This window comes from Hipposideros armiger, unplaced genomic scaffold, assembly GCF_001890085.2.
Source record: "Hipposideros armiger isolate ML-2016 unplaced genomic scaffold, ASM189008v1 scaffold_42, whole genome shotgun sequence".
Lineage (NCBI taxonomy): Eukaryota > Metazoa > Chordata > Mammalia > Chiroptera > Hipposideridae > Hipposideros > Hipposideros armiger.
The window spans coordinates 1,337,781-1,353,725 of NW_017731392.1; the positions used below are offsets into that span (position 1 = coordinate 1,337,781).

General features: G+C 35.2%; 1 protein-coding gene across 2 annotated transcripts in view; it reads left to right on the forward strand.

Annotated features, from left to right (window-relative positions):
• Nucleotides 1-15,201, forward strand: part of TNKS2 (tankyrase 2) — a 58,963-nt gene extending 43,762 nt beyond the window's left edge. Inside the window, exons 21-27 of one of the 2 annotated variants that reach the window (XM_019639091.1) lie at nt 247-367; nt 2,934-3,031; nt 3,903-3,977; nt 6,161-6,266; nt 8,549-8,735; nt 11,351-11,507; nt 12,362-14,987. In XM_019639091.1, coding sequence (XP_019494636.1) covers nt 247-367; nt 2,934-3,031; nt 3,903-3,977; nt 6,161-6,266; nt 8,549-8,735; nt 11,351-11,507; nt 12,362-12,424 — 807 coding nt within the window. In that variant the 3' untranslated portion in view covers nt 12,425-14,987. Of the gene's footprint in view, nt 1-246; nt 368-2,933; nt 3,032-3,902; nt 3,978-6,160; nt 6,267-8,548; nt 8,736-11,350; nt 11,508-12,361 lie in introns of both variants that reach the window. The other variant, XM_019639092.1, reaches the window with a different exon arrangement.
• The last annotated feature ends 744 nt before the right edge of the window (nt 15,202-15,945 follow it).

Below are 15,945 nucleotides of genomic sequence, written 5' to 3' on the forward strand. Positions count from 1 at the left end.
CTTATGCTAAATGAAAATAATGATATTTTTGTCCATTTGTGACTCAGCTTGCTGTTTAATTAGATTAGCTTTTTGCTAATTACCCGCAACTTTTCATTTTCAGTTTAACAGCTGGTTTATTTTCATTCCTAAGCTATTCTAAATAATTTGAAGTAAATGTATGAATCTAATACATTATGAGATCACCATATATGAATGTCCACCAAATGAGTAAGTCTTCTAAACAGTTTTATCCTCTTTTGTAAGATCACTTTGGATGTATTAGTTGAGATGGGGCACAAGGAACTGAAGGAGATCGGAATCAATGCTTATGGACATAGACACAAACTAATTAAAGGAGTTGAGAGACTTATCTCTGGACAACAAGGTATTTCACTTTAAATCATTACTATCATCAGTTTAATAATTTGCATAAAGGCAGCCCTCAACTTACTAAATGATAATGTAAAAATCTGTAAGAGAGAGTCCATTTAATAGGAAAAGCACTAATTAGGATTTGGAAAACCTTTAATCAAGTCGTAGCTCTGCTACTGTTAAGCTTCCTGAGCTGCTGCTGTTTACTGTGTGAATCTACGTAAAATTTCTGGGCCATTCAGAAATTTGGGAATTGATTTAGCTCGTTATATTTCTGTTATTTCTAATCTAGAGCTTGAGTTATTCTAGTTCTAAAATTTTATGATTCTAAGAGATCTGAAACTTGGATATCTCATATCTTATGGTAATAGGATAGGTAATGACAAGGTGTTCAGGCCTGCCCATAAAACAGTTTGTAAATCTCTCTTTTTCTGTAAATAGCTAAATCCTAAATACATGCAGCGAAAATACTGAGAAATGATAATGTTGCAACTGAGGAAATTTAAGAAAGTTGAACATTTTTATTTCTCCTGAATGTTGATACTTAAGGAAAACGCAAATTGTATTCATTCAACAGGTATTAAAACTTCCTATGTACCAGGTCCTGGGTATAAAAAGGTGAATTAAGTGTCAAAACCACATTTTAACATCATTATGAAACTAAGGAAATTATTTATCCTGGGATTAGAGCATCTATAATTGAAGTCCTGGCTGTACAACTAGGGTTCGAGATAAACCTCCACTAGTAAAAATCAAGGAATTTTCAGGGAAGAATGTATGCTAGCCAGGATGTGGTCCATCTTTTGAAAGAAAAAAAAAAGAGTACCTCTAAAAATTAGCTGATTCAAGCTAAAGAATGCTTTAAGCTGGAGTGCTGGAATAGGATCAATTAAAGATAGATGCACTTTATTTGCTTGGTATAGACTAGGGCAAAATGTTTAAAATGTGAGATAGTCTTGGATATTTCTAGTATAGATGACAAAATTTTATAAGATAAAGAGGAGGAAAAACCTATGGCTCCCTGGGATGTTAGTATACAATATAAATAGCATCATAATGAAGAGGAACTAGACCCCTCAGTTGTGGACTACCATTGTGATTTTGCTAGAATAATACTGATCTGGTAGGGTGGCAGTTGCAATTGAGTATTGGAATAGCAAGGGTCATTTAGAAAAGCGGCAGGTTAAAAAGGAAAGCAGGCAGTGTGTGTACTTTAAACACATTATAGTATCTGGCACACAGTTATTAAGACTGCATTGAAATGCTCAGGAAACAATGGCAGAAACAGACTCTGCCTCTAAGTGGCAGAGATATGTCCCTCCATGCCACTTCTGGTCCTGGAGTCGTTCTGATACATCCAGCCACAGTTGGGTAGCAACATTCATTCCTACATGGAAGAGAAACGTCATGACAGAATGTTTTCTGACAGGGCACATCAGAGTCACCTGCCTGCAAAAAGTTGTCATCTTCCTCATCTTCATTTGAAGCCAGGATTCTATACCTACACTATACCTAATTTGCAGATTGGAACTAGTGGCAATCTTGTGACAGTCTTTTTATCTTGCTGACTTAAAAGTTGTAGCTGTCACTCAGTGCATAAAGTCAATAGATAAACTGTCCTTATCTTTCAGCACTTTCAAGCATCTTTCTTCTGGGTGATCCAAAGATGCCTTAGTTAAGCATTTGTCAGTCTTTATTCTTTTAAATCTTTATTCTGTAAAATGTTGACCTCTGTATACTCTCCATACTTCTCCTAGACATTGGAATTCGGCCATACCTGTAAGTCTGTCAGAGTTTGGCATGTGGTAGCCTGGTTATTCAGACCAGAGCTCAGAACTAGAATAGTGCTCTTAACCTCCAGAGGCAAACCACCATGCATTGACCCAGCAGTAAAGGATTTAATTCCTATCTGGGAAAACAGCGGAAATTTGGAGGTCTTGTTGCAGAAATTAAAGGTGAATTGTGTTATAAATATACCAAAGAAATTAGAAAATTCTTTTTAAGATTCCGTTTAAAAAGCTTTGTGAGAGTAAAAATACAAAAATCTATATGGTTAATCTTTGACCATTGGCATTCAGAAAATACGACAAATTCATTGCTGAGTTAAAGAATCTATTATGGGTTAGAATAAGCATTCCATAGTTAGTAAATTTTATGGACTTCTCATTCTAGGATAATTTTAAATTACCTGAGGCCATGCAACTTTCTGTCATAATTCTTCCTCGTAGTTACAAAAAATAAAGGGACCAAATGCTGAAAGGGCTGCACACTTAGTTAAGAAAATAATTTGAAGAAGAAAATGTGTGGAAAACTCTTTAAGAATAGGAGATAAAGAACAAAGATTTTCTGAACTATTCCCACAAAACGCTTATAACTTTTCAGATCAAATATTAGTAGTTTAAATTGGTGTTCTAGTTTGGACCCTGGAACAGGAAGAGGACATTAGTGGGAAAAACTGGTGAAATCTAAAATGTTTTTAAAAATTGGTAGTAAGCATCAGATAAACCAGATGGTTATTTTTGGTTGATGTTAATTGTTTTTTTGGCAATTTTTTTTTACCTTCAAATTTCATTGGCTAGGTCTTAACCCATACTTAACCCTGAACACTTCTGGAAGTGGAACAATTCTCATAGATCTGTCTCCTGATGATAAAGAGTTTCAGTCTGTGGAGGAAGAGGTATGTTCATATAGCTTAAATAAATGTTGCTTCAATAACTAAGTTTCCTGGAGGGTTCCAGATCCACTTGAAAATGTGGTAGGGTTTTTTAATTGTCCCTAACTCTACCATATGGAAAAGTTTCAAAATCATTTAAGATACACTCCCTCAGTAAACCTTATTCTGATAACTTGGTTCAGCACTACAGCTAATACTAATACAGAATTCCACTGGAATTCTATTAGTTAGAGGTTGCCATCATTTGTGGGGAAAGGCTAATGTTCCCTCCCTTCACTAAGACAATTGCAAAGCCCAGTATCTCAGACAGGACCCAGAACATGCGGATACTACTTATCCAGGAAATTTTTCTTCCAGCTTTCTTTCCACAAAATTCTTGGATCCACTGAAATCTTTTAACAGTGCCTTACACTTTGAAGAATATGTACCCTATATGTCTGAGTTGAGCACAGAGATACAAAATTGAGTGGGGCTTAAGTTCTAACACTCAAGAAACTCCAACTCTCAATGAAATACAAATTGTGCTTTATTATTGCAAAACAAATGGGTACAAATAAATCTTTGTTGTTTTTTAGTATGGTAATTAGTTTTGTTTAGCTCACCTATGCATCCAGCTGTTTCTTTTTCTTCCTTTAGTTTGCATTATATAGTTTTCACCTATAAATACTGTTTTCGGATTGATTGTACTAGCTAACAGCTATGATTAGAAAATAGTACTTGTGAACTTACAGAATTCATATTCCTTAAAACAACAAAAATATTAAAAACCCATGTTATATCCTTGAAAATAGAATCATATGAGTCAAGAACCATGTTTCCCATCAGAAAAGACATAAAAGCTAATGGACATATATTTGAAATATTTTTTCATCAGATGCAAAGTACAGTCCGAGAACACAGAGATGGAGGTCATGCAGGTGGAATCTTCAACAGATACAATATTCTCAAGGTAATAAGTGAGTAAAAGTAAAGTTTGCTGCGACCGTAGTTGTCAAAGCTCAAAGCCATATAATGAACGTTCATAAGACTATAATGATCTATCAGCACAGTAAGTCTTTGACATGGCATCGGGATATTTTGGGAAAGATTATTTCCTTAGGAGCTTAAGATTCTCAAAACCCTGTACTGTTTTTATAACCAATGATTCAGCACTTGTTGAACATATTCAAGTTTAGGGATTATGCTTTATCTTGGGGTAATGAAAAATCCTGTAGGTATCAGACCTTATATAAACTATTAAGGCACTCAATTGTAACAAAGCTGAATTTTTTTGTGGCTCATGAAAGTACTCCATTTTTATAGTTATATTGTGCTTTTTTTTTTATTTTCCCAACTGTGACTACTTCAGGATTCTGTGAGTTGCCATACATATCACATTTACAATTTTATTAGTACTCCCTCTGTACCTCCTCCTTTTCTAAAAAACAAGTCTTTTAAAAATGTTTTAAGTCATTCTGATGAGAGTCCAGTATCCTTATTGCTATCAGTTACTCTTCTCAGGACTTTTTCTAACTTTGCTATGTTTTTCTTGAACTATATGTAGCAAGCAAAACTGTATGCTCTACTTGAGATGCATAATGATTTTGTAATAATTACATTGATAAATTCTTAATCATTATAAAAATATGATGGTTAGAATTAAAATGTGGTAAATATCTTTTTAATACTTAAATTTTAAACTCAAAAGTGAACAGTATCTTTCAGCTGTTGGATTACTGTTTCACAATAATATACTATTTTGAGTATAATATTAGATATCGTATTTTAGAGTTCATGAATGCCAGAAGTATTTATTTAAATTGCTATGTTCATACTGTTAGAAATTATATGATTTAAAACATACATACATTATTCAGGTAAAGGATCACACTTCTGGGAGTTCTTTTTATTAGTTTATATCATAGTATGACATTTTGATATTTCCACTCATGAACATATATAATAATTTTTAATAAGAGGATTATGCATATTACAGGCAAATTTTCAGTCAAGCCCACTTTGTCTAAAAACAGTAACAGTATGTGTAGAAGTTTGTTAACGGTGAGGGCAAATGAGAAGATACCCATTTGATTTCCAAAATAGAAGCATACCTTGCTTTATTACGCTTCATTTTATTAAGCTTCAGAGATACTGCATTTTTTACAAATTGAAGGCAAAACACTCCACCAGCCAAAAGATTACAACTAACTTTATTGCGATACTTACATTATTGCGGTGGTCTGGAACGGAAACCACAGTATCTCAGAGATACGTCTGGAGTGAATTTGAAAAAGATATGCTGCTGTTTTCTTCCTCTATAATTTTATTGTAATGCAATATTTAATGGAAATTTTTTCAATGATAAGACTTTTATTTTTGTTCCTTTTCTTTTTGTTTGTTTTACATAAAAGATTTGTTTGTGCCAGTTGTTTTTCTTGATTTTGTCTGTGGCAGTATTTTGAATTCTTTTGAGCCAAAACTGAAACTGCCAGCTCCCAGATATGCTCTAGGACCAGCAGGGGGTTGTAGCAGCGCCTTTAAACACAGCTAAGAAACAGCTCTAGGATTCTGAAATTTGACACTGGAAACACTCCATATAAGACTAGCATCCATCTTTAACTCTCCTTCAGACAAAAATTTTAGGAATTGGAGGGACCAGGGGAAAGACAGACGGATTAGTAGGGATATGTGTATGTGTGTGTTTTAAGAATGTTTTTTGGTGTGGGTATTTCGAATATTTTTAATTAAAAACAGATAAAGGTAGTATTTTGAGCTCCGTAAAGTGGTGAGGGGGGGGAAATACTATTTACTGTTTTTATTACTTATATGTAGAACTCAACATGTCTAATTTAGAGATCTTTAATAATTCTACTTTAATCAAAATGGAAGTATTTTAATTAATTAACAGTACTCTTGACTTTCACATATGGCCATATGTTGCTTTTTTCCCTTTGAAGTTTTCAATTTCCAAAATGTAGCTGTATTTCCATCTTTATGGTTGGGACAAAGTTAACTAAAATAATACATAGTTTACATTTCAGAGAAAAGTTTGCCTCTTCTGGCTATGTGGCCCATTTTTTGTTTAAAATGAACAAATAGGTAAGTAATTATTATAACCTAAGGATGTGATTTATACTGGCTTCTTTTTTATAGATTCAGAAAGTTTGTAACAAGAAACTATGGGAAAGATATACTCACAGGAGAAAAGAAGTTTCCGAAGAAAACCACAACCATGCAAATGAAAGAATGCTATTTCATGGTAAGATTCCTATCCCCCCACTCTCCCACCATCTTCCTCTACATTAGGATGGTTTTTTTCTCAGGTATGAAATTATAAGGAATCTGTATATTCCTCGTGTTATTTTTAAAAAAATAAATGTTTCTGTAAATTTTACATTTATATTCATATTTTCAACCTCTTTTTAATTTGTATATTTTACAGTGGATTGTTTATAAATAGGATTGCCATAATGGAAAAAATATAGAAATGGGAATGTTGACGATTCATATTTTCCTTTTTTCTTTATGTAGTAGATTTTGCTTATTATGATCACTCTGAGAAATTGTGTGTTTTAATTAGTTAATTGAATTTAAAATAAGGTCTGAGAATCGCCTCAGAAGAATGTATGCATCCTATTGTGACTTTGACTCTTAAGTGTCAAAGCTATACAGAGGGTACCAAGTTGCCAAACAAATGTGTACACATTTTAAGAAAGGAGAAAACTGTATTAAAACTACCCTGATGGTAACCACTTTGATATTGAGTATTACAATTTTAATAGTTTTTTCCTTTCTTAAAATGTGTACACATTTTTTTAGCACCCTCTGTATTTAACTTCATTGTTAAAAAGAGCCTATGTCATTGACCCTATGATGTTTTCAGAGAACTTTTGTTGAATTGAGAGCACCAGTCTTGACATTTCCTGGGTTTTTTTATATTACAAGTTGGCAGATGTTGATTGGTCTTTCAAATTTATAGCAAATATAAACATACATATTAATGTAGTAATTATCAAATCTTCAAGTACATTACCCATAGTAGCTCCCATCTATTCTTTTATTTGGGGTTGATTGCAGATTAGAGACCTGTAAAGTTCTATAAAACATAGCATTTTAATTTCACAATCCCCTGGGAGACTGGCTATAGCAGTCTGAATTGTGTATAATATCTGAATGGCACTTGTCATTGTTGGCACAGAGCATAATATTTATGTGTTGACTTGATGTTTATCATGAATGATTTTTCTGTTTTATAATATAAATGGTTTTGGTTTTTTCCAGATTCAAATAAGTGATTCTGGTCTTCAGTATTTCTGTAAAGTGGGATTCAGTGTCCCTTTGTGAACAGTGACACTGATGTTAATGAAGCAGTTAACTGTGTTATGTTGGCTTTTCTCAGCTCCCACTCTCACCCCACTCCCTAGTCTAGTTCTCATGCTCAATACCTCCTCCCCTTTGTCTTACTCCACTTCTTGGCACACATGCAAGGAAGAAGGAAAAAGAAGTCAGTATGCAGGGAATGAAGGAACATACCACATTTGCAGATTGAATCATATGTAGCAGATGATGAAACAGAGAAGTGGAAAGATAGGAGAGAAGAGGTATAAAGGAGAGAGAATGGACATGGAAGGACCACTTTGGCCACTTTTGATACCTAGAAAAAGTACGTGGCCATGGGTGTCATTGTAAGACCTAATTGCATTTAGCCTTGTTATGTGAGGTGAATTACAAGACACTTGGTTCTAGATTTCTATGGATTTGGGGTCTGAAATTTGATAACTCGAGCATTGATATTCAAGTAATTTGTTTTGTTATTCTAGTTGACTGTCTGTATGTATGTATCATCATTTTGGCATCCGAACCACCACCCGATTAGAAACATTGACATTTGCAATTCCTCTAAAATAGTTATTTATTCTAAAGTAGGGAGCCAGCTAACAGTTAACTTATCCTTGTTTTCTGATTTTGCTTTTTTTTTTTTTTTTAAGATTTTTATTGGGGAATTGAGGGATGGGAACAGTGCTGGGGAATTGGGGGAAGGGGAACAGACAAGTCGCTGTCCCTCTGTTCCTCAGTCCAGTTGTGGAGGACGTTGCTTCACCGGCCCAAGTGGCACCACCATTGCGCTCTTCCCGGGCGAGGCAGATCAGTCGCCGGCTTCTGGACGGCCGCTCACTGTGGCTGCTGGCCGCTCACGCTGGCTGCTGGCTACACACGGTAGCCCATGGCAACCCACTGCAGCAGGGGCTGCAGCCTACGCCGTTGCCGGCGACTCACAGCAGCCCAGCTCCAGGTTGAGCTGTTGTTCAGCATCTTAGCTGTAGAGGGCAGTGTCACTGGCCCTCGTATGTGGGATCTGAACCAGGGCCCTCTGGCGTCCCAAGCCAGCTCAACCATCGCGCCATTCCGCCGGCCCCTCATTTTGCTTTCTTGTGATGGTGGTATATGTATGTTTAAGAGTTTAACTTATAAGAGGCTTTAGTTTTTGTTCTTTTTTTTCTACGATAATTTTAAATTGTTATCCATTTGTATGTATTTTAGGGTCTCCTTTCGTGAATGCAATTATTCATAAAGGCTTCGATGAAAGGCATGCCTACATAGGTGGCATGTTTGGAGCTGGTATTTATTTTGCTGAAAACTCTTCCAAAAGCAATCAGTATGTATATGGAATTGGAGGAGGTACTGGGTGTCCAGTTCATAAAGACAGATCTTGTTACATTTGCCACAGGTAAGAGAAGAGAATACTTGTTCTCATTTATTTTGATAAGAATCAGATTAGAACTGGTTCCATATTTGAAAAATTTGGGGGGTAAGGCATTATGTTGGACAATTTTAGGAATCCAAGCTAGATGTGTTTTAGATTGCTTTTGGTCCTCTCACTGGTTATAATGAAAGCTAATATTTATTAAATGATCTGTGTGGCCCACGCACAGTTCTAAGTACTTCATCTGTTTAACTCATTTACTCATTGGAACATCTGGTGCTTTAACGAATATGGAGTAGAAAATAGCACTGGGTATAAAAAATTTTTATTGTGGGCTTTGAATATTATTGGACTGTGGACTCTTTGAAAACCTAGTATTAGTATTCACATACTAAAATGCTATTACTTTCCAAGCCTAATAATTTCATAGCAGTGCATGAGGGAGTCTCTTCTTTCATTATGGCATGATCCTAATCCTCAACTTGTGATATTCCTACTTGAAAAGTTACAATAAAAGACATCAGTCCTTTAGAAAGCATGTTATTGTAAAATAACCAGTTTGCACTATTTTTTACCCATTTGTAGTTACCCATGTTACCTGGTCTAACTCAGTTGTTAAAATCAGTCAGATAATTTGGTAATGATAAATGATAAAATCATTTGATATTAAATGATAAAATCCTTGTAGGTACATAAGTTATCTTTTGCTGTTTGAAAAATGGAGTAAGATTATTCATTGAGATTTATTCTACAGCTAGGGCACTGCTTATAAAGATCTAGAGCCCTAGTTATCAAACATTAACTAGCTTCAGAATCACCAAATGGTTAGTTCAATGCACATTCCAAGGCCCTACCTCCTGCGTGCTGATTTAGTAGGTCTGGAGTGGGGCCCTAGAACTTGAATGTCTACCAAGTTCCCTGATGATACTGACACTTCTGATCACTGACCTAGAAAAAACCCTAGAGCAGTAGTTCTCAGCCTTGGCAGCACATTGAAATCACCCAGGGATCTTTAAAACCTACTTATGCCTGTGTCCTGCCCTCAGAGATTTTCAAGTGATTTGGGGTTTGGTCTGGGCATTAGGATTTTTAAAGGCTTCCCAGCTGATTCTGAAAGTTTGCCAATGTGAATGTAGAACTGTAGTCCTGAAGAGAAATGAAATTTGATTTTTTTTTGTTGTTACCGTTGTTTTCCCCCTAAATTTAGACTTGTGTAGGTGTCTAAAGTCAGTGTTCCTGGGTATGACCTCCCACCCACTTCTATTTTAGATCACAAATTGGACTGGTTCGTAAGCTTATAATTTCTGGAAATTCTGTAAATTGAGCACTGCTGTTTTTACCTGTCATGTTATCTGGAGACTAACTATTTCTGATTATTGATTATTAGTAATAAGCAATGTTCTAGTACCTTTTCTAAACTGTCTTTGGAGCAGAATACTTGGTTGTTAGGAAACTTAAGACTTCCTTATTCTGGATTATCATGGAACTGATTGTGACTATAATAGAAAATCTATTAGAAATGCTAAGGTTTCCAAAGGGCATATTTTAAATAAAAAGTATAGATAGCCTCTCTTCTTGGTAGAACACAATTAACTGGTCCACCAAAATCTCCTGTTCTCTCTGAAAACAAGAAATAGAAACAATGAAGTAAGTAAAAGTGGGGCAGGGGGTTCACTGGAACTGAGGAAGACCAGTCATACGCTTGAGGGGCGTGGAGAGGAGTCCATTTCAGCTTCTGATCAGGGAAGACCTATTTGAGGAAGTAACATTTCAGCTGAAACCTGAAAAATGAGTGTTAGCCAGTTGAAGAAGGGTGGAATAGACACCATTCCAGATGGTAGAGGAGACAGTATGGTGTATATGATGGCTATGGGGTAAGAAAGCTTAACCTGTGTGAAGAAAGAAAATGAATGTGTCTGGGGCATGATAAACACAAGGTAAGATAAGAGAATTTGGAGCCATTGTAAGGAATTTGGATTTTCTTTTAAGTACAATGAGCAGCCTCTAAAAGTTTTTAAGCAGAAGAGTGATGTGATCTGATTTATGTTTTTGGGGGTTTCTTTGATGATGTTTCTCCCTAAATCACTGGTTCCTTGGATGGAAAATAGTTTATAGACAGGAATTAGAGTAGAAACAGGAAGACTAGTTCAGAGGCCATTGTCCGGGTAAAAACTTTGGTGATTTGAATGTGATAGTGGCAGTAGAATTAAAAGAAGAGAAGAATTAAGAGGAGAGAATGGATTTCAAATATACTTCGAAGGTGGAATCAACTGGACTTAGTTGGATAAATGCCCCTCTTCACAAGCCACTTCATAGAAGCCCTTTAAACCCCCTCCTCCTTCCCACTTGGGCTATGATTCGTGCTTGTACTGGGATACAAACAGGGTGGCAGAGTCTGCATCTCTGTAAGGTTATTACATTTGCAGGTTTTATAGTTAAAATAAAGATTAATTAAATTGACAAATCTTTTAATGAGAGTAGTAGAAGACATTCTTACAAAGTTCTTTTAAGGCTGAACTGATAAAAACAAATCATAAGTGTTACGTATAAGTGCATTATAAAGCTTATGCAGTGTACACAAATAAAATTGTCACATACCACCTTGTCTTCAGGGAGATCTTTTCCTTTTCATGTTATAGGCAGCTGCTCTTTTGCCGGGTAACCTTGGGAAAGTCTTTCCTGCAGTTCAGTGCAATGAAAATGGCACATTCTCCTCCAGGACATCATTCAGTCACTGGTCGGCCCAGCGTAAATGGCCTCGCATTAGCTGAATATGTTATTTACAGAGGAGAACAGGTAATTCAGTTTTATTCATCTTCAAAAATGCTTTAGAGCCATTCTTTAATCTCTAAATTGACAAGGTATATTGCCTTAAGAACTGGATTTCTTTTTAACTTTTGTTTGGAAATAATTTCAGACTTGATAGAAAAGTTGCAAAAATAGTAAAGAGAATTCCCTTATGCCCTTTACCCAGATTTTCCAAATGTTAACATTTTAATATTCTCCCCTTTATCATTCCCTCCGTCCTGTGTGTGTGTGTGTGTGTGCATTTTTTTTTTTTTCCCCTGAAATGGTTGACTACAGTTCTTTCATCCTTAGGTACATAGGCATGTTTCTTTACCCTTAAATACGTACTTCAATCTGTATTTCCTAAAAAATGAGGACACTCATAAAATTATCAAAATCAGGAAAATACCATTGATATCTCTAACCTACAGACTTTATACAGGTTTTGCCCGTTATACTGGATTTTTTTTTAGCTTCTCTAAAATATAATTAATCAGAATCCTATATTTAATAGTTCATAGGACTCTACCTATCACAAAGAAATAGATAATTCCCTCTTGCTCTTAGTGACACAGATCTTGTCAAAAGTGTCTCTAGACCAGTGTTCTGATTTGGGGATATGTATCAGAATCACCTAACTTATTAAAAACAGACAAACACATACTTAGTACTCGTTCTAAACCTGCTGATTCACAATCTCAGTGATTGGAGTCAGGGTAAGGATGTTTTGAGAAAATGCTCTTACATGAGTCTGATCCACAGCACTAAATTAGAACCTCTCCCCTAAAAATTAGGAATACTTATGGTAAGTCTCCTTTCAAAAAATTTGTTTGCCAATATTTTAATTATTCTTTCTTTTCTAGGCTTATCCTGAATATTTAATTACTTACCAGATTATGAGGCCTGAAGGTATGGTTGATGGATAATTGTTTTAGGAAACTAACTCCACTGAACCTAAATTCATCTAAGCAGCTGGTGGCCTATTAATTTTTACTCCTTTGCTGAGAAAGATCATCTTGTTCACAAGCCTGTGGCAAAAGGATAAAAAATGTGAAAGAAGTTTAACATTCTGACTTGATAAAGCTTTAATAATGTACAGTGTTTTCTAAGTATTTCCTGTTTTTCAGCACTTTAACAGATGCCATTCCAGGTTAAACTGGGTTTGTCTGTACTAAATTATAAACAGAGTTAACTTGAATCTTTTATACGTTATGCATTGATTCTAACAAACTGTAATCCCCTCAACAGAACTCATTTTACTAATACAGTACTGTGTTCTTTAAAACACAGCATTTACACTGAATACGATTTCATTTGTAAAACTGTAAATAAAGAGCTTTTGTACTAGCCCAATATTTATTTACATTGCTTTGTAATATAAATCTGTTTTAGACCTGCAGCGGTTTACAGATTTTTTCATATGTACCGCTCATCTGCACTTCATCTTGCATCATCATGATGGATCTTTACATTTGATTTCAGAGGCTATGTTGCATTGTAAGCAGGGACCTTGTCAGCTGGGAAAGACTGATTTAGAACATTTAATGTGCTTATGGAAGCATTTATCTCTCATTAGAAATCTTTCCCATTTAAGAACCTGTTTCATGAATACTCTGGGAATTTAATTTGTGCTACCTTTGTATGTATAAGATACATTCCAAAGAGCTCTAACTATGATAGTCCTGATTTTTAAAGACGCTTTACTGGCCTCAAACTCTGGGTTCACGTTGGAAAAATTTCTCGTGTCGTTTTGTGAAAATTAGAGCAAGTGCTTTTATTTTTTAGAGAGGCTAAATCATGCTACTGAACAATTACGGTGTTCTTTTCATGGCATATAAATAGGAAGTTAAATTTTGGAGGTGGGAAAGAGAAACATGAGTAATTTTTCAATATGTTCTAATTACCTTAAATCTAAAAGGAAAAAAAATATCAAATGGGAGTGCATGATTTTTTGTCCTATTTTTTTCCCTGTTCTTTTTCTTTGGCCTTACTGTTACACTCATAGCCAATCTATACATAGGTAAGCTCAACCCAGGACATGAAGTGTTGGTGTCCCAGTTCTCTCCTGGCCTCCTGAATGGGCAGGTGTGCAGTGACGGGGGAGTTTCTGCTCTGGGTTGCCTCATCGTGGTGTTCCACCCAATTGTAAACATGCTTTTTTTGTGCACCACATGGTGACCAGGCTTGTTTGGCACCTGTGGAGGGAATGCTAACCTATAAAATGCCGTTCCTATTCTCTAATGTTAACTATCTTTTCCATGAAGTACACTAAAGCATCTTGGTACAGAGACATGAGGCAGTCTGTTGTTGACTCTAGCTCCCTCAGAAGTCAAGGCAAGATTTTTACCCACTTAAATCTTTGTAAATGAGGATGTTCCCATTGACTCTACCAGTTTGCCTTTGTTTCACATTTTATTCAGTCTCTAAATAACTGGCCTTTTACAGTAACTTGTACATAAAGTGCTAGAAAATCATCTTCTTGTCTTGAGTAAGAGTTAATCAGAGTAAAGGCATATCTATGGTGTAAATTGTGATTACTATTTAAGAGGTCAATTCCTGACCTTGAAGTGGTTTTATACAGCTCTCTAGTAATTGCAAACATAATCCTAAAGTTATTTGTTGTAACTCAAATGGAGTATGCCAAATTTTATATAATTTTTCAAGTTCTGGAAACTTCCAAGTTTTATAATTAGAAGATAATGAGATGAGTTAATGGAATTTATATTTACATACATTTAGCCCATAATCCTCACCCTATGAGTGAATCTGGAATTGCTTATCATGTAAAATTATCGTGGTCTATGAATTTACAATATTACAGCCTGTGTTGTTTCATCTAACCCATTGCGTAATTAGTATGTTGATTTTCTGTGAATGATTATATTGTGGTTAATATGTTAGCGTGACTATATTTTCAGATAGCTTTTTGTTTGTTGGGGGGTTGGAGGGGTTTTTTTTTGGAGTTTTTGCATGAAATGTTTTACTTTATAATGATGGAGTTGCTTTTTTTTTTGTTCTTATGAATTTTTTTTTGAAATGGGATTTAACTTTTTGTGTGAGTAGTACTATTATACCCATCTTGATTGTCTTCCTTGTACTGTATCACATTCCATACCCTCATTTAATTCTTAATAAACTGTTCACTTGTTTTTCTGGGTAGCATGGTAATTACTGGAATAGTATAAATGTGTTGAATGGTCTTTGAGAAAATGAATTAAGATTACAATAAACCACAATTGCAGGAAAACAATGTATTTCTGAGTCTAATAGTGATAGAGTACAGTTTAAAGGTTGAAATATTGAATGTTGTGACCATACTTGCTCAGATGCTTTAAAATGAATGTAGTTGTAAGATGTTTCTAGACATTTAGTTCATCCAACACAACTTTTGGCAAACTTTAAACTCATTCCTGGGAAATGTATCTTCTTAAAAAGAGGAATATATTTTTGTTTTCTGTGTCATATAAAAAATAAGTTTCAAATCTTAAAGTTAGTGGTATTTATTACTCTTAAAAGAAAGTATAGTAATATATGTATTTTGGATTTCAGTATGCTAAGTATCCATGTGTGTGATCAGTTCCCTACTTTCCATATTTAAGAGAATAATGGTGCAAATAACCCGTAAGTCATGGCTTTGAAATATTTTTTAGCAGCTTTATCTTTCTGCTTCAGTTAAGATAACATTAAAGTGTTTGCTAGCTCCTAAACATGCATTCCAGTGTATGGTGTGATCCAGTTGTTTACAGGGTGATGAAGAAAGAAAACATGCAAATAAATTTCCCTAAGCTTTTGTGATTAGTATTTCTGACTGGCCCTTTACATATTATCCTGTCCTGTTAGAGATCTAGAGTAACAGAGGAAGCAAATTATAGTACCCATTCTTCACCAGGAAAACTGTCAGATTTTTATAGACTATAATGTGGCCTTTTTACTATCTCCTGAATCTCTACCACCCCATACCCCTTTTCAGGCTTAGGCAGACTGTGACGTAAAATATTTAATTACACCCTCTTAGAAAGTTCTTGCTCTCCACATACAAGCGACCATTATCAGAAGTGTCTTCTCTGATTCCTAATCTACCCACAGTTGTCATCTGCATCACACAAATATTCAGAACCCCTAGATGGTCTGCCAATAGATAGTGCAGAGCAGTGCTACACAAAAGTGGCCTGCAGGTGGGGGTGGTGTACAAACTATTCACTACCAGCCCATGAAGAGATGAAAAAAATCAAGGGGAAACTTTTATAGCAGTTTAACATTGCTGCATTGTTTTTAATTTCTTTTTAAATATTGGTCTGCAACAAGTCGGAAATTAAAAGGAAAAAAAAACTGGTCCCTCACAGATAATTTGAAAGGTATAAGAAATATATCTGTTTTGTTTACCACTAGACTCATCATTTAGCACATCCTGGCACAAAACATTATTTCCCTGGGCCGGCCGAGTGGG